At 35.9% G+C, this 19987-nt stretch overlaps 1 protein-coding gene across 2 annotated transcripts; it reads left to right on the forward strand.

Annotated features, from left to right (window-relative positions):
- Positions 1–551: 551 nt before the first annotated feature.
- On the forward strand, positions 552–17467 carry actn2b (actinin, alpha 2b). Of its 2 annotated transcripts, XM_067455681.1 has the most exons (22): positions 552–838; positions 3742–3856; positions 4089–4208; positions 4368–4454; positions 4890–4977; positions 5164–5242; positions 7492–7573; positions 8416–8501; positions 8591–8683; positions 8768–8998; positions 10242–10389; positions 10542–10692; positions 11514–11622; positions 11722–11862; positions 12513–12695; positions 12784–12918; positions 13248–13427; positions 13781–13927; positions 14421–14498; positions 14771–14836; positions 15601–15759; positions 15910–17467. In XM_067455681.1, exons 1-22 carry the CDS (start codon positions 713–715, stop codon positions 16066–16068), a joined length of 2763 nt encoding a protein of 920 aa, XP_067311782.1. In that variant the 5' UTR covers positions 552–712; the 3' UTR covers positions 16069–17467. The 2 variants fall into 2 exon arrangements, with proteins under 2 accessions (XP_067311782.1, XP_067311781.1); XM_067455680.1 differs by lacking the exon at positions 14421–14498 and having other exon boundaries at positions 553–838.
- Positions 17468–19987: the final 2520 nt, after the last annotated feature.

Raw genomic sequence — 19987 nt, forward strand, 5'->3', positions numbered from 1 at the left:
AAATCGTGGCCAAAATCGCACAGTGTGCACCCGGTTTAAGGGGAAATGCAGTGTATGTCTCATTCCAAGGTAATAAAAACATAACGGTACGGTCTCCACTAAACATTGATATTGCATTTCTGTCAATAGATCCTCATAAAAACTAAGTTACGTTAGCCTAAAATATGAAAGTGTCTTGAGCTTGTGTTCACCACAAGACACAAAGTCATACCTGCACCACTCTGCATTTTCTAACACTTTTTTTTTGATGATCCCCCAACAGTAATTCTGTTGCAGAAGGCTACATGTGAAGTTATTTTTCTAACCTAAACCGTAAAACCTAGTCTACTAATATGCCAACTCTAATGATAATTACAGTAGTTGACACGTACGTTAGTTGCTATATGATGTTGTAGGTTTAAGTTTTTTACGTGTGACTGACATTTGTTTAACGAAATGATAACGGATATTTGTGTTAAAATAACGTTTGTGAGGGGTAAGGTTCGGTAAGGTTACCGCGGGTGGCAGGACAGCGAGTCATGTGACCCATCAGTACTAATTGACAGTCGCTCCTCTCATTGCTGTCACTGCTCGAGCACCGCGGCCGCGAGACTGGAAACCAACACGAACGAAAGAGAGACACCCGATACATTAAATAGTCCAGTTACATTAAAAACTCAGAAGACAAACAGCACAAGTTACGCATCAAATTAGAGAATACAACGGTTACACGATGAATCAGATTGAGCTTTCAGTGCCATATGATAATGGATATGAACCGGACGAGTACATGTTGCAGGAGGATGAATGGGACCGGGATTTACTGCTGGATCCAGCATGGGAAAAACAACAACGAAAGGTAAGAGAAAGTTTTTGTCCCAAAACACCAAAGAATAAAAACATGCACTTTCCTTTTATTAATATTAGCTATTGTTATTATTAGGCTTATGCTTTATAATTACAAATATCATCAAACATTTAACTAATTCTGCATGAAGCTTTAAGACATCAATCACTGTGATGATTTCTTTTTGAGATTATTATTGCTATCTAATAATATTTTTTTAATTCATATATTTGTATTATTATTTATTAATTCATTATTTTGGATCCCGTCCCGCGATGGTCTCGGTGGTCTGCTGAGGGGGTCTGGTTTGTCTCCGGCCGTCGGGATGGATGCAGCGGGTACACGTACACCGAACTAACAATAGCGCGTGGCTCTGTGCGTCTGTTGCTGATACGATTGGAATGCGGACTGTCAACAGATGCTCCCAACACAGGATGACGTCCTTGGGATTAGAATGGATGCAGGGGCTAATTTTAACTCAACGACCAAAAGGCATCATAGTAGCATAATCCGCTGTATTCGTTGGGGAATTCTTTTGCCAACAGCTCCCTTTTCCATTTTGTAGTCTACAATTGTGTTTTTCAGATATGTATTCTGAAGTTCATATCGTGCTTTAGATTTGGCCCATGATAAATTGCGTATTATTTTTTACAGTCTTGATTGTCAGTGTTGTTAACACATCATGGGGATTCCTTATGTGGGATTTGGTCTGTGTTTTAAGCAGGGGGATCTTAAACCCTCTGCTTCATTTAAACAATCCACAGTTTAAATCCTTACACTAGAACCACATAAGTGGGTTAATAAATAGGTAAGAACTGTGGAAGTTAGCCTCCACTTAATCGGCATTCAAATCCTTAATTTAACCTGGCTGATTTGATAGAATGTGGTTGCTTGTCCAGGCAGTTGGGTGATAATAAACTGTATTTATACTTACTTAGCCGATCCGTTCTTCCCAAATCAACTTAAGATAAATGGAAGCTATGGCTAAAATGTTAGATGGATGTGCTTGTTGATGTGTGATGTTAGGGTCTAATCAGTCTTTCTTATTCTTCTAGAGACCAACGTCCCACACAGGCATGTTACTGTGGACACACCCTGCTTTACAGAATGAATGAAATTCTTTCCTCTTTGATTAGACGAAGCAGCAGTGCGATAAACAAATGTGTTAATATGCGCCGCGTTCTCATATCTCTCATCTCAATGTGAGCCTACTTCATCATAGTTTCCTTATCAGAAATGCACTCTGTAGAGACAGCTAAATTTACACTCTTACCTCGCAGGAATGCACTCTGGAGTCCACAGTAAAGCTTTCATCTGCGCAGCAATGACTGTGGCAGGACTGAGCATGCTTCCCGGGATTACAAAGATGCCTTTTGAGGCCAAAAAATGGCCAAAGTTTAGCGGGTGATTTAGGAGTGGGCAGCAGTTCAGCCAGATAATGTTTTATAAAACTCTTTGATTAATGGGTAATTTTGACATAATAGTATTGAGTGTCATATACAAGTTATTTAGAATTTGCATTTGCCCATAATTAAAAATTAACTTTGAATATGTATAAATATTTATCCCTACTAGCAAACGTTTGGACATTTGACCATTGAAAAGACGCCCCTCCGTCACATCTCTTCATGGTTGAAAAATAGTTTCAAAATGAAAGTTGAACTTCAAATTCTTGAACTTGAAATTTTCCATGTTACATATTTTTACCGATTTATGTCACCCTACTTGATTTTTGGTCAGGGACACAACATTGCCACTGGACCAATGTATGCTGGGCTATATAGTATTAAAGTACGTTATATTATAGTATATAGTACTATTATAATAATGAGGTTATTGCTACATCTTTATGTATTTGTGGATATACGCATCAGGTCATTGTATCAACATAAGATTAACCAGTCTCCATCTCTTTATGAAACTGTTTAAAAGAGTTCCTTATTTTTGTCCTCATTTCATTTTATTTCCCCATTTTAACACTCATTTGCTTCTAAATTTGTGTTAATTTTGGACCCTGGCGTTACAGTATAAAGTTGAGTATAACGTTATAATTTGTGTCGTTACCTGTGGCACTACACAAATTAGTAAAGGCCCTGAAGCAGATATTCTCAAGCCATTGTGCTCAGTAGTAAATTATACTTATTGTCTATTTGCCCCAAAATGATATAAAAGTATTAACCTGATTTGACAAAGTGTTATTCACTCTAGAATTTAGATGCTGATGTGATGTCCTGAATTTTAAGCGGTCAAATCCTTTAAAAGTCATTCCGGAGAGCAGATGCCGAGGACGATATACAACAGTTGGCAGTTTTCAGCATATTGTACATGTAGTTAAGTGCTGGTTATTTCTGGAGGATGAACGCATCAGTACAACTCAAGTGTAGAAGCTTGTGTGCAGTGCAAGTGTGTGTTGGGGATATTTTTATGATGCCAGTGTCGTTCCGTTGAGTACACTTGCTGTTCATAATTAGTTTCTTTCAGAGATAACTAAAGCAATAACAGAATCTCTGCTATTGACAGTCACATTTTGTTTCCCTCGCATATTTTTATGGGAACTTGAATAATTTCCTACTACTACCTCTTGGCATAGACAGATGGGTTTCATTGGCATGTTCCTCTAGTCATCCATGCAGTGAGTTTTTTTCCTGAAAGTGGTGTCAAAAGCTTTAATTGTATCACAACAAACCTGTTAAAATCTGGTCTGCCACACAATTGGCTTAGGGAGACTATTCACCCTGTGGTTTTGTGCAAGGATTCGGTTATATAACATTCAAATGCATGCATGTTGGGTGTAGAATACATATGCTATGCCAATAATTCATAGGATGTGTGTGCGAGAATGCATGTTTGTGGTAAGAGTCTTTTTTGTGAAGTTGGAGGATCGGATGTTAAATGACACTGTACTTGTTTCCTAGACATTCACGGCCTGGTGTAACTCTCACCTGAGAAAAGCTGGGACACAGATCGAGAACATAGAGGAAGACTTCAGGAATGGCCTCAAACTAATGCTGCTGCTTGAAGTCATCTCAGGTAAATTGAATTCAGTTCAAGTTCATTTTTATAGTGTGTTTCAAAGCAGAAGATGTTAAGCACAGACAAAGTGAACATTTTAGATAATGATTACAGCATGTGAATGTAATGATTACAGTATAATATATGACAGTTTTGTATATATCGATCCAAAGTAGATATGCTGAAATTCTTCAACAAAAAGTGATATCTATACAAACAATTTTTGTTATGCCATGCTGTATTTTGGCAGGTGAGAGGTTACCTAAGCCTGACAGAGGAAAGATGCGTTTTCACAAGATAGCCAATGTAAACAAAGCCCTTGATTTTATCACTAGTAAAGGTGTGAAACTGGTCTCCATTGGAGCTGAAGGTATGCTTTATTTTTAACTGGATTGCTGATATTTTTTTATAATAAACTTATTAGATGCAGGTTATTATTTCTGAATGTCAAATGCATATGTCCGATATATTTTTAAATACAAAATTGTATGGGATTTTAACTAAGTGACATTTTGTCACATTTTTGCAGAAATTGTGGATGGAAATGTGAAAATGACTCTTGGAATGATTTGGACCATCATCCTTCGCTTTGCCATCCAGGATATATCTGTTGAAGGTAAAGAAAACAAGTCACAATCATAAAATGACACACAACATCTGCACTGCACAAACAACAGAAAACAATTATTATTATTATTATTATTATTATTATTATTATTATTATTGTTTAAATCATTTTAAATCAAAGAACAATCATTTGATTAATTACAAAAGGTTCATACAGAAGATTGCACATATTCCACAAAATTGTTAAATTCCTAATTAACAATTTATTGAAAACATGGTTTTAAAAAAGCATTGCATTTTTCTGATAGTGAGTTTAATAAATAAATCCCCTGGTTAAAGGAATTCATAACAGATTGAAATCAGTAACATTTTAACTGTATTTAGTTTAAAAATGTAATTTTTAAAATGTAATTAGCAAAAAAGAGCCAGAAACCCAAATTTAGTCATACGTGTATGATATAATGATTTCCTAATAATCTTTCAGAAACTTCTGCCAAAGAAGGACTTCTGCTGTGGTGCCAGAGAAAGACTGCACCCTACAGGAATGTCAATGTTCAAAACTTTCATGTCAGGTGAGGCACTTTTTTGGTTGCAAAAAAAGTTGTAAGGCCATGTCATTGTTTTGTTTTTTAATATGTGTATTTGGTTTGTTTTGTAAGAGGAAAAAAATGGAAACTGTTATACATATACATTTAGCTATGTTTTAGTTTAGTTTTGATGTCAATTCCAACATGACTCTTATTCTCTTTCTGGTGAAGCTGGAAGGATGGATTGGCGCTGTGCGCTCTCATCCACAGGCACAGGCCTGACCTCATTGACTACGCCAAGCTCAACAAGGTCTCAAGTGTGTCCCCAGATTAACCTTTGACCCTCTGGGACATTTAGTCTAACAGTCCATTCACAATAGTAAAATAACGTCTTCCACATATGAAATCTTCCCTGTTAATAATATCACTGCACAGATGTGTCTAACATGTTTTTTGAAGTATGTGTGTGCGTGAGGAAATTGAAATAGTGAACTATTTGTCTGTTCTTCATTCACACCTTATTTATAACATGCATGATCAGAGATCCACTGTTTTTTGCTTTTGTGGCTTCAATAGCTGGAAGGATGGACTGGCCTTCTGTGGCCTTATTCACAGACACAGACCAGAACTGATTGATTTTCAGAACTTGAAGGTAGCATACATGGTTTATGGTATTGTTGGATGTGGTGTTTTCTGTAACAATATGAATTTCATAGATTACGCATGCTCAATCCTGTTGGACATCTAAATTCCTGCAGAGTTTAGGAGTAGCCAACCAAGGAGTAGTAATCTACCTAGACAAGTCTATATGTTAGCATTCCTATTCATTTCGGTGGCAGTTGCGTCCAGAATAGCGCTCTATACAAAGAAGTAGTATTTGCTTGTTTGAGTATCAAGTTGTTAGCTTAGCAAAATGCTAACGCATAAAGAGTGCCATATGTGTGCTACGTGTGATTCCTTAAAAGCTGCTATTTATCAAGAATGTTTCTAACCACTTAGGATGGTTATGATGATTAGGACAGTTTTTGATTAGCTGATTTAGGCATGTTTTATGGTTGGAGTTAAACTGCAGAATGTAATAGGAGCAGGATGAGATTCTGAGATTGAAACATGGAGATGTTTTGTTGATAGTAAAAGCTAACTTTTAGCTGTAGTTAGCAAGTAGCTTGGGTTAGCTTAGTTTACTGATGTAGTTACATATAATCTACCATTCAAAAGTTTGGGGTCGGTAAGATTTTTTAATGTTTTTGAAAGAAATCACTTATGCTCAGCCATTTATACTTTATATCAAAAACAGTAATAAATAAAGATTAAGCCAGTCCATAACTTTTTTATCGGAGGCCTGTTTAGATTTACAATAATCCTGACCCAGGATAGAATTTGGGAATTGATCCATATACCACAAGCAGCACCAGAGCTGATATGCTTTCTAAAAAAATATGATATACTTTTGGATTCTAGTAGCATGTTAGTACTCCATTCTTCACTCTCATCTTAGAACAGGGTGTGAGGTATGAGCAGGATGGGAAATTTTTTCAGACATGTTCTAAGTCTGTGTGAATGAGTACATGTGTAGGCCACTATGGTTTTAATTGGTTGGACCAGACAGACAAGTATTTATTTAGCCAGGGCCAGTCAGTTCAACGGTGAATGACTAAAAGACTCCTCACACACACAGACATGCCTATCCCTTTCAGCTGTCACTGACGGCTCCAGGTGAGCTTGAATGGGGTAATCCAGTGTTTAGCATTGACCCCATGGTCCCAGTTTGGACACGAGTATCAGGAGAGTCTGATTCTCTGGATCCCCTGCAGCTGCTTATGTCCTGCAATGCAGCTTTTTTTTGACACAGAGAACAAAAGCTTGATCTCCAGGCCTGCTTACGCACACATCCACGAATACATGCAACCATATCAATGCACATCATCTGACACTTTTGCTCTTATTTTTTTTAGTCTGGTCTAACTACTGCTTATATGTCGATGCATAGTGTTTTTAAAATACGTTTCTTATGTTCACCAAGGCTGCATTTATTTGATAAAAAAAATACAGTAAAAACAATTATATTGTGAAATATTGTAATTTTTTTTCTATTTAAATGTAATTTATTATGTAATTTATGCTTGCGATGGTAAAGCTTAATTGTAAACAGCCATTACTCTGATATTTAGAGCCACATGATTTTTTAATAAACAAAAATTAGTATTTTATAACAAATGTTTTTACTGTCACATTTGATCAATTGAATGCATCTTTGCTAAATACAAGATACATTTTTCTTACTGACTCCAAAAGTTTGAATTATAGTGTAGTTATTTTTTGTGATTTAAAGGCATTTGTATTTAAAGGGAAACTAATCTTTCAGTAGTCTTTGATTAATTCCTTTTCAGATACATTTGAACTTATCATTTGAAATATGTTTTCCCTCTCCTCTGGTGGCACTTGAATACTGACACTCACCTTTGCATGGATAAGGATTTTGATTTATGCTGATTTAGTTTTGTTTTTATATTTTTTGGTCAATAATTATGCCTTGTCTCTACCTTTTGCTTTCTGTAGGATGATCCACTGGGTAATCTGAATCTGGCATTTGACATTGCTGAAAAACATCTGGACATCCCTAAAATGCTGGATGCAGAGGGTAAACTAATATTTATCAGTAGGCTACTCCATATTAGAGCTGCGCGTTAAAATATCGCAATCTCATTCCTAAATGACAATGATTCTCCTGTGTCAATTAAAAACCTTTGACACATTTTTGACAAAGCTCAGCTGAACATTCAAATCTGCATTGGTGCTGCCTGAGTTATCATTATAACTATGAAACACCTTTACAAACAGTCTTATCAACCACACACAGTATCGTAATGTCTGTGTTAGAAAGAAGTACTGGGATAAAAGTTTGTAGTTTGGATATAAATGCTGATGTCTAAGGAATTGATCAAAATAGAGCAAATCACTTTTTTACTTGACTCTTCAAATAACAATTACATTTACATTGTACTGGTTACATTTACACCACCAGGTAGTGACAAGTTAAAATGCTTCCATTTAATCACTTATTCAAGAGAGTCGTTCAAAAACGCTGGTATATTTTGGTAGGAAATCTTGGGTGCAAATTCTAAATAGGCTATTTCAAGCAACTATTTGCCTATTTTTAACTTTAAAATATTACAAAATTTGGCTTTTGGTCTACAGTCCTAGTTAGCAGTGACAGGCCAGATGAGAGGACAGTCATGACGTATATCTCCAGTTACTATCACAACTTTGCAGAGGCTCAGAAGGTACATCTGATCCCTTAGCTTGTTCTAGAAATGTTAGTTACACCTGAGTGTAGGGCCCATTTAGTCCATGTAGGCATATCCTCGTTTTCTATTTTAGCAGACTTTTGTTTCCTTGTAGTATTCATATTTTCTTCCCTCACACACTATTGGCACCTCCACTTCATGTAGTTGTTCCTTAGCTCCTTTCCATTCCCTGCAGACATCCTGAGCACCCCTAAGCCTGATGAGAGAGCTATTATGACATATGTATCCTGCTTCTACCATGCGTTTGCTGGAGCTGAGCAGGTATTGAGTTTTGCATGTGCTAAAATGAGAGAAACAACTATCTTTACATCTATCTCGTCCTCCGTTCTTACTGTGCTTCTTTCCCTCAGGCTGAAACTGCTGCTAACAGGATCTGTAAGGTCCTGGGAGTGAATCAGGAAAATGAGAAGTTGATGGAGGACTATGAAAGACTGGCTAGTGAGGTAAGGAGACATATCAGATGCACTTCACAAACTGCACACAGACACACATTTCTGTTTTCACCTAAATATTCCTCTACTCTCCAGCTGCTAGAGTGGATCAGACGAACTATTCCCTGGCTGGAGAATCGTGTGGCGGAAAAGACCATGGTAGAGATGCAGCGTAAGCTGGAAGATTTCCGAGATTACCGCAGGATGCACAAACCTCCCAAAGTGCAGGAAAAGTGTCAGCTGGAGATCAGCTTCAACACCCTGCAAACTAAGCTCCGCATCAGCAACCGGCCTGCGTTTATGCCCTCTGAGGGCAAGATGGTGTCGGTGAGAGTTTGACCCACATGCACACACACACATGTGTTGGGTTTTTGTGTTTTATGAGGATTCCATAGACATAATGTTTTTTATACTGTACAAACTTTACATTCTATCCCTAATCTCTAATCCTACCCTTAAACCTAACCCTTACAGAAAAAAATCTGCATTTTAAAATAAAACAAACAAACAAACAAACAAACAAACAAACAAACAAAACATTATTTAGTATGGTTTAAAAGCTGTCCCCACATCACACATTTCATGTTTAACTATCCTTGTTAACTATCCTTGTGTTACACAACACATTTACTAGCTTTCTAATTGGGCACATTCCATTGACTATTTGTTTGTCTATTTATTTATTTTAATATATATTGGTTTATTTATTTCAATATTTATTGATTAATTTTATATTAATGTTGTTGTATTATATTTCCCCTTTCCCTTTCCCTCCTATTTACGACAAGTGCAAATCAGTAGAGTGTAAGGCTCACAGAACTAGATTTTGCCGCAATCGACCTGGGTTCGAATCCGCCTTTTTCCCGAAGCTTGCTCTTCTCTCTTTTCCCATCACATATCACATCAGAAAGGCATTTACTTTTAATAGAATTGTGTAAAATGTTCTCAAAAAGGGGAAATAAAGGGCCTAATGAAAAGTTTAATAATAATAAAAGTATTTATTGGGTAGGGTAAGTGGTAGGGATAGGTGTAGGGAGGGCTTTTAGTGTCCCATTTAGGCAGCATCTATTTAATAATTTTAATAAATATAATAATTTACACTCTGTTATTATAGCATTCTATTAATTTACAAGAAATACTGGGGTGCAAATAGTATGTATCTGCCAAAATGAAGTATAAATAGCATTTAATTACTATTTAAACATATTGCAAAGAACTGCTGTAAACAGAATACATCACTATTTTCACTATGAATAGCATCTTTAAAAAGCCTTTCTGTTTATTGTATTTACTTATTTTAATATTTATTGATTGATTTAAAAAAATATATATTGTAATATGTATTTTATTCAGTATTTATTTTGTTTATGGTTGTTATATATCTTTGTATGTTTATTTTTAAATGTATGATTTATTTATTGTAACATTTTTATTTTAGTCATATATATATATATATATATATATATATATATATATATATATATATATATATATATATATATATATATATATATATATATATATATATATATATATATATATATTTATAAAACTGTGTGTTTGTATGTAGGACATAGCGAGTGCATGGCAGGGACTGGAACAGGCAGAGAAGGGCTATGAGGAATGGTTGCTTACTGAGATCAGGAGACTGGAAAGATTGGACCATCTAGCAGAGAAATTCAGACAGAAAGCTACGAACCATGAGACCTGGGCTACAGGTGAGTCCTGGACATGAAGTGGTGTCATCAAAAAAAACAAAAAAATCACCATTTTGCACTTTTAAAAATTTACTGTTAACCACTCTGGATTAAAAAAGAGTCCTCTAGTCTAAATGATGCTTGATATATGTTTTATGTGTGTTTTATAATAGGTAAGGAGGAGATGTTGAGTCAGAAAGACTACGAGTCAGCATCTTTAATGGAAGTTCGAGCTTTGCTGCGGAAACATGAAGCATTTGAGAGTGACCTCTCCGCCCACCAAGACAGAGTCGAGCAGATTGCTGCAATTGCTCAGGAACTCAAGTATGACCTTATTGACTTTTATCCTTTTATCCTCAAAAATACTTTCACTTTTTTCTGTCAACTTCATTTGATTTAGTGTAAACTTTCATTTGTACACTATGATGCATAGGTTTAAGGTCATTAGTGTTTTTAGGAAATTAATACTTTTATTAATCAAGGATGCATTTAATCAGGAGGAACATACGTTTACATATGAACATACGTTTGGTGAGCCTGGTGAGACAAATCTTACCAACCTCAAACTTTTGAATGGTAGTGTACAAGTGCTTTTTTCTTGTAACTAACCTGTCAAAATCAGTTTCTCATCACTTTACAGAGTCTGGATAGCTTCATGTCTCTCACACTGCTTATCCATCGCTAGACACACATATACACGCATCACACTTTCAGCATACCTTGTGTTCTGAATCACTGGCTTTCTATTTTAGCATTCATTATCTCTCTGCAGGCCTGTTTAAAATATGAGTGTGTGTTAATGTGCATGTATTTAGTAAGTGACTGACAGCTTCTGACCTTGATGTTGTCTCAATTAGTACAGGGTGATATTACCAATAAGTATGGAGCATACTTATGATGATTAGCATACTAACATTCATTGGGACACAGAAATAAACTGTTTGAAATGTAATTAGCCAATCATAACAGCAGTCGTACAGGTTCAGTACCAAAGACAGTAAAAAATGTTACTGAAGTGTAGAAAATTCCGCATCCATCTGAAGTTAGTGAGTGCTACATCTGATAACCACTAGAGGGGGAGAGACTGAATAGCGAATGCAATATTGTGGCCTAATGTTTCTCTCTCTATCTGTTCTATCTTAAAGTGAGCTGGACTATCATGATGTTGCATCAGTGAATCAAAGGTGTCAAAGCATTTGTGATCTCTGGGACCAACTGGGCACACTCACCCAGAAACGCAGAGAGGCTTTAGAGGTATGCTCTGTGTCCAAACCTGTTTTGTACTACAATATTTTAGATGAATCAATATATTAAAAAAGCAAAATGGTTTGAATCTGTGTTTAATTTCTGCAGAGAACAGAGAAACTTTTGGAGACGGTGGAGCAGTTGTTTCTGGAATATGCAAAGAGATCCGCACCCTTTAATAACTGGATGGAAGGAGCCATGGAAGACTTGCAGGATATGTTCATAGTGCACACCATTGAAGAGGTCCAGGTACACACAACTACTTAAAGAAACAGACTAGTAGGCATTGACTTGTAAAGTATTTTAGTCATATATACTATATATACTGGTTTGGGGTCAATAAGATTATTTTTTGTTGTTGTTGACAATTATGAAAGAAGTCACTTATGCTCAACAATACTGCATTTATTTTTCCAAAATACTTTAAAACGGTTATATTGTGGTAATATAACATTACAATTATAAATAACTGTTTTCTATTTTAACATTTTAATTTAAATATGTTAAATAATAATGTTATTTATTCTTGTGATGCAAAGCTGAATTTTCAGCATCATTACTCCAGTCTTCAGTGTCACATGATCCTTCAGAAATCTAATATGCGGATTTGATGCAAGAAGCATTTCTTATGATTATCAATGTTGAAAACAGTTGTGCTGCTTGATATTTTTGTAGAAGCTGTGATAGATTGTTTTTGCAGGATTCTTTGATGAACAAAAGCATTTATTTCTAAATATATATTTTTTGTAACAACTTTTGGTCACTTTTGGTAAATTGAACGCATCCTTAACGAATAAAAGTATTCACTTCTTTCACAAAAATATTTTTTATCTCAAACTTTTGAAAGGTAATGTATTAAAACAAACAAACAAAAACCCTGAGTAATCCATTGTGTGTAGACTCTGATAGCTGCTCATGAGCAGTTTAAGGCCACACTTCCTGAGGCAGATGGAGAGAGGCAAGCGATCCTTGGCATTCAGCAGGAAGTCCTGAAGATCTCCCAGAATTATGGCATCCGTGGAGATCTTACCAACCCCTACAGCACCATAACTCCAGAAGAGATTGCCATCAAGTGGGACAAGGTTAAAAACACAGCCCTTAGAATTCTAAGCCATTCCAATCAATTTCTATAATCTTCAAAACATGATCAGGATGTGTGTGTGTCCTCAGGTGAAGAAGCTGGTTCCCCAGCGTGACAGTGCACTGCAGGAGGAGTTAGCGCGGCAGCATGCTAACGAAAGGCTCAGACGCCAATTTGCTGCCCAAGCCAACCTCATCGGACCGTGGATACAGACCAGGATGGAGGTGGGTGGCTGTCTATCTATCTATCAATCTATCTATCTATCTATCTATCTATCTATCTATCTATCTATCTATCTATCTATCTGTCTGTCTGTCTGTCTGTCTTTCTGTCTCTGTCTGTCTGTCTGCCTGTCTGTCTGTCTGTCTGTCTGTCTGTCTGTCTGTCTGTCTGTCTGTCTATCTATCTATCTATCTATCTATCTATCTATCTATCTATCTATCTATCTATCTATCTATCTATCTATCTATCTATCTATCTATCTATCTATCTATCTATCTATCTATCTATCTATCTATCTATCTATCTATCTATCTATCTATCTATCTATCAGGAAATTGGTCGTTGTTCTATGGCGATGGAAGGGACTCTGGAGGATCAGATGACCCAGCTGAAGCAGTATGAGCATGTGATCGTCAGCTACAAACACAACATAGACAGATTGGAGGGAGACCACCAAGTTATCCAGGAGTCACTTATCTTTGACAACAAACACACAAACTACACTATGGAGGTACACATACACATATATTACACATTCATGCTCATAATCAGTAAAACATTTTTAAACCTACAGTAGTGAAAACTATGGTAAACTTTTGGGATTGGTAAGACTGAAAAAAAAAGAATACATTTTGATCAAATTGATCGAAGAAAAAAGTTACAAAGGATTTCTAATTGTTTTCTATCTGTTTGATCAAGTAAATGCAGCCTTGATGAGCATAAGAGACTTTCAAAAATATCAGAAGGTCTTACCAACCACAAATTTGTGAATGTAGTGTAAATAGAAATTTATATCTGACACATCATATTTGATTTATGTCTTGATCCTGGTTTTAAAAGCAGTTATTTTTCTTTCCTCTGCAGCATATTCGTGTTGGCTGGGAGCTCCTTTTAACTACGATCGCTCGCACTATTAATGAAATCGAGACTCAAATTCTGACACGTGATGCAAAAGGCATCAGCCAGGAGCAGATGAATGAATTCCGATCCTCTTTCAACCACTTTGATCGGGTGCTGTACTCAGCCTTTACGTACAGTAGTGTGTCTTGTTGAAGGAATGCTATACTAATCGCTATTGAATCATCCTAACTAAACTAAACACCTCTCATTTTAGACTGAGAATTATACAAACATCTGTAAATCTCTCTCATTTCAACTGAGACATATTCATGTCATATTTGCTTTATTTTACGCATTAACTTCCTCAGAGACTTCACAAGGCAAGAGTGGTAATTATCTTTTTAATTTACTTTAGGTTGCTCAATAACTGGAAGAAATTTAAAGTAAACATTCAGTAAAATAATAATAATTGTAAAGTAAATATACTACTAGACTACTAATGCAATTTAAGCTAAAATACACTTAAAAATAATAAAGCTAACAAAAGGATATTTTCTCTTTTTTTGGAAAAATGTATACTGTATGAAGAATTGTTGAGGCGTGTTATCTTTTTTATTAATCAGATTTTACTTTACTTTATTTTCTATTAACGCCCTGCTCTCAGGAAGAGAGGGGTAAACTCAGGCCTGATGAGTTTAAAGCATGTCTGATCAGTCTTGGGCATTTAGGAAATGACAAACAGGTACTAACCAAAATGACCTCTAACTCTTGACCCCAAAATGTAGTTCTTTGCATAGAAAGTAAGAAATGTAGTAAATGTAGTTATTTGCATTTTTGCATTATATATGCAAATGATATGCATTCCCTGGGCAGCAGAATATAGTTCTGATGTACCTCTCTTGTGTTTTTTTCCGTCTGTGGTTGTGTGCTGTCTCTTTGTGTGTACATCTGTGTGTCTCTGTGTTAGGTGCTGTCTCTTTCCCTACTCTTTGTCCTTTAAACTTTCCCATGCAGAAGAAGAATAGGGCAATGGATTCTGATGACTTTAGGGCCTGTCTGATCTCGATGGGTTATGATCTGGTATGGCCATTCACAGCGCATGTTCAGTCTGACACGTTTTCAGTTCATGCCTTTGGAAGCTTAACTTTCATAGTAATTAATTTGAGAAGTTGAAACACTCACTTTGCTCTGCCGCTTCGTTTACATGAATGCCTGCAGCTGCGAGAGCTGAGCTGTGAGTGTGATCTCCCATCCATGCGGGTTGAAAACATGCAGAAATAGCTCCCTCTACTGGCTGGGGGGCACGATCATTTGAATATTCTCCAGGGTTTTTTACTGATACAAAGCCATATGCTAATTGCTGAAGTAACCCTTTAAATAAGGTTTACTGCAAAATACATTTATTTTACAGTTATTTGCAATTATTATTATTTTTTATTTTGCTCGTTTTTATTTGAAAGTAAAAGGGAATTTAAAGCTTAATGCTTAAAACAAGAACCAACTATTTTGCCTATAGTGTAAGAAAAATTTGTAGAGTACACAATTATATCAAATAATTTATTAATTAATATAAATAAATTAATACAAATATAATATATTCCATTATTTATACAGTTTTGTTTGTCAAATGCATTTATTTAATTTATTAAGGATTACATTTATTTAGGAGTTTTAAACTGGTAGAACTATATATATATATATATATATATATATATATATATATATATATATATATATATATATATATATATATATATATATATATATATATATATATATATATATATATATACTTCTACCAGTTTATATATATGTGTGTTTGTGTGTGTGTGTGTGTGTTCCAGGGTGAAGTGGAGTTTGCTCGGATAATGATGCTGGTTGATCCAAACACTTCAGGCGTTGTGTCGTTCCAGTCCTTCATTGACTTCATGACCAGAGAGACAGCAGACACAGACACAGCTGAACAGGTCATCGCTTCTTTCAGGATCCTTGCTGCAGACAAGGTGTGTATGTGTGTGTGTGTGTGTGTGTGTGTGTGTGTGGTATATTGTTTACTTAAGCTCAAAGTTTCTCAGAACAACCTTTTGTTCCTGAAATAGCTCACCTATTCATTCCATATTCATTATTTGTTGTTTACTGTTTATCTTGTACAGCCATATATTCTGGCAGATGAGTTAAGGAGAGAACTCCCTCCAGACCAGGCAGAGTACTGCATCAGCAGGATGCCCCCATACTCTGGCCCTGGAGCCCTGCCTGGAGCCCTGGACTACACGGCCTTCTCCACTGCCCTCTACGGAGAAAGTGACCTTTAACTCCGTCGACACCTTTGACCTTTACAATCCCATCTCACTTGTTATCCAAGTAAATTCTTTTCCCACCAGATCCACGGTCTCATGAAATGAAAACCTGCCAAATAAACAAAATGAGCCCAACTCATTTGATGTATTCTGCTAGTCAGTTGATCTGAAATGGAAATCAGTCTGGAAATAAAAATAAATCAAATAAGCTGAAAGAAAGCAATTTATTATTCTTTATCTGTGACAAGCCAAAAATGTTGTGAATTTTAGTATCACTTTGTTCTGCATCCTATAATTCAATGAATCTAAGGCCTGGAAAATATTTTAATCTCCTTCATGTATAGGCTTTTAAAATATAGATAACTTTCACATGCATGTCACTTATATTCCAGCTAAAACAGTAGGTACACTGAAATTCAATAACATTAATGTTAGGTTTAAATCTGTTTTGTGTGGTAGTGTTAAATCTACAATATGAAAGATTTTGCACCTCTGAATTATTCCTGAATTGAGAAAAATTCACTCAACTACCATTGCTTTCACAATTTACGTCAGCATATAGTGGCGTGCTCAATTCTTCCACAGTATAATTATCACTTAAAACTTTTCACTATCAGTGCCTAATTTCATATACGGTGGCCTTTGTCATACTCAGTAGTGAGTTGGATAGATAAGAGCATCAGCTACTGATCACTGTAAAAATAAATCTGTAAAATAACAGACAATAACAGTACTGGCAGTCTATTACACGGACATTATCCAGTTATTCATGGACATTTCTGTTAACCCTAACATACAACACAATGAAGTGAAAAATTGAATCTACAGGTAAAACTACAGAATTATTACAGTACATTGTGCCCTATTTTATAGTTGTTTTTTAAAGTGATAGTTTTATGTATTTTGATTTAAATATTGCAAATGGTTGAACATGTTTATCAATTTGGTGATTGCAGAAAGTATAAAAGTGTAAATTTACTAGGGCTTGTCAAATAAGGGTAGCAAAACCAGAAATTATGACTAAATACTGAATTTGCAGGAAAAAAGTATTTGAACCCTTAGGAACAATAAACTGCTTAACACACACTGTACTAAACACAGAATGTAAACATTAATTGTTAAGAGAAGGTAAACCCCTCAGCTTTTTTCTGGAACTATAATTAGAAAAAAGTAATCTGGGATGGATTGTCATTTTCAGAATGTTGGGAGATTAAACAGTTTTATTTTATTGCTATGATTCATGAATGCAGCAAATTCCTAAAAGTCACACTAGTTCAATGTACGGTAAAAGTGTGCAAATCCGTTTTAAAAAAGAAAGTGATTTGTGAATGTTTTGTGTTTAATTATATGATCAAGAAAGCCAAATATGTGTGTTTTACAGTGACAAATGAAATAAACCTTACTTATGAAAAGACCACGTCTCTGCTTTTGTTATTAGCTGAAAGTTTTGAAGAAGGCATAATTAACATGCCTAAAATACACAAATTTACATTTAAAAAATACATTTATGTATGCATAATATCTTGCATTATTTTGTATATACTAGTATATTTTATGTATAAATATTTATATAAAATATTTACATAAATGTATTGTTTAGTTGATAAATTATTGTTTAGTAGAGGATGCTGTAGGTACGCCAGACTTATTTGTTAACTCACAGTTCTTTATTGCAGTTGCATGAAAGTGAGACCTTTTTTGAAAAAAAAAAAAAGATTTTTACTGGGAGATTATTTAATGAGGCCCGTAGGGTGTTTTCACACTTGCAGAATCTATGGGAGAGATTTGCTATAGTTTGAATACACTGTAATGCAATACAGGTGGTAGCTCATTCTGAGGGGCATTTTGAACCTCTCAGATTTTGCTTCCTTTCCTAATGGACTGATTTTTCAAGCCAGATCATGTCTGTTCAACTGTAGCTTTCCATTGCCAAAGCCTAGCTTCCCACCGAAATTGTGCGGGTTCTAGCCAGGATGTCATGTGGTTTGGAGTCTGTTTTTTGAAACAATCGATTGTAATTAGAGGATGCTGTAGGTACACCAGACTTATTTGTTTACTCACAGGTCTGTATTGCAGTTGCTTGAAAGTGAGACCTTTTTGGAAAAAAATTGATTGTTATTGAAAGATTATTTAGTGAGGCCAGTAGGGTGTTTTCAAACTAGCAGAATACGTGGGAGAGATTTGCTATAGTTTGAGTACACTGTAATGCAATACAGGGGGTAGCTCATTCTAAGGGGCATTTTGAACCTCTCAGATTTTGCTTCCTTTCCATATGGACTGTTTTTTCAAGCCAAAACATGTCTGTTCTACTGTAGCGTCCCATGGCCAAAGCCTAGCTTCCCACCGAAACTCTGCGGGTTCTAGCCAGGATATAACGTGGATTGGAGTCTGTTTTTTGAAACACTTGATTGTTATTAGAGTATGCTGTAGGTACGCCAGACTTATTTGTTTACACACAGATCTGTATTGCAGTTGCATGAAAGTGAGACCTTTTTTGAAAAAAAAAAAAAAAGATTTTTACTGAGAGATTATTTAGTGAGGCCCGTAGGGTGTTTTCACACTTGCAGAATCTATGGGATAGATTTGCTATAGTTTGAGTACACTGTAATGCAATACAGCTGGTAGCTCATTCTGAGGGGCATTTTGAGCCCCTCAGAATTTGCTGCCTTTCTATATGGACCGTTTTATCAAGCCACAAAACATCTGTTCTACTCTAGGGTCCCACGGCCAAAGCCTAGCTTCCTTGTCAAATTTATGTGGGTTCTAGCCAGGATGTAACTTGAATTCTTAACGTTTTTTTGAAACACAAATTTTTTATTTGAGGATGCTTTAGGTAGGCTAGTTTTAGTTGTTTACTCACAGGCCTTTATTGCAGTTACATGAAATTGAGACTTTTTTGAAAAAAATTGATTGTTATTGGGAGATTATTAAGTGAGGCCAGTAGGGTGTTTTCAAACTAGCAGAATATGTGGGAGAGATTTGCTATAGTTTGAGTACACTGTAATGCAATACTGGTGGTAGCTCATTCTGAGGGGCATTTTGAACCTCTCAGATTTTGCTTCCTTTCCTAATGGACTGTTTTTTTAAGCCAGATCGCATCTGTTCAACTGTAGCTTTCCATGGCCAAAGCCTAGCTTCCCACCGAAACTGTGCGGGTTCTAGCCAGGATATCACGTGGATTGGAGTCTGTTTTTTGAAACACTCGATTGTTATCAGAGGATGCTGTAGGTACGCCAAACTTATTTGTTTACTCACAGGTCTGTATTGCAATTGCATGAAAGTGAGACCTTTTTGGAAAAAAATTGATTGTTATTGAAAGATTATTTAGTGAGGCCAGTAGGGTGTTTTTACACTAGCAGAATATGTGGGAGAGAGTTGTCATAGTTTGAGAAAACTATAATGCAATACAGCTGGTAGCTCATTCTGAGGGGCATTTTGAGCCCCTCAGAATTTGCTGCCTTTTCATATGGACCGTTTTATCAAGCCACAAAACATCTGTTCTACTCTAGGGTCCCATGGCCAAAGCCTAGCTTCCTACCAAAGTTATGTGGGTTCTAGCCACGATGTAACTTGAATTCTTAAAGTTTTTTTGAAACACTAAATTTTTATTAGAGGAATGCCTCAGGTAGGCTAGGCTTAGTCGTTTACTCAGAAGTCTGTAGTAGATTTACATGAAATTGAGACCTTTTTGGAAAAAAAATTTGTATTGGGAGATTATTTAGTGAGGTCCGTAGGGTGTTTTCAGACTAGTAGAATATATGGAAGAGAGTTGCCATAGTTTGAGTAAACTATAATGCAATACAGCTGGTAGCTCATGCTGAGGGGCATTATGAGCCTCTCAGATTTTGCTTCCTTTCCTAATGGACTGTTTTTTCAAGCCAGATCGCATCTGTTCAACTGTAGCTTTCCATGGCCAAAGCCTAGCTTCCCACCG

This window comes from Pseudorasbora parva, chromosome 10, assembly GCF_024679245.1.
Source record: "Pseudorasbora parva isolate DD20220531a chromosome 10, ASM2467924v1, whole genome shotgun sequence".
NCBI classification, from domain to species: Eukaryota; Metazoa; Chordata; class Actinopteri; order Cypriniformes; family Gobionidae; genus Pseudorasbora; species Pseudorasbora parva.

Coding starts and splice junctions, on each gene's coding strand:
- actn2b (XM_067455681.1), top strand. CDS start 713: ATGAATCAGATTGAGCTTTCAGTGCCATATGATAATGGATATGAACCG. Junction 7,574..8,415: donor TAAAATGCTGGATGCAGAGG/GTAAACTAATAT, acceptor CATTCCCTGCAG/ACATCCTGAGCACCCCTAAG. Junction 13,428..13,780: donor ACACAAACTACACTATGGAG/GTACACATACAC, acceptor TTTCCTCTGCAG/CATATTCGTGTTGGCTGGGA.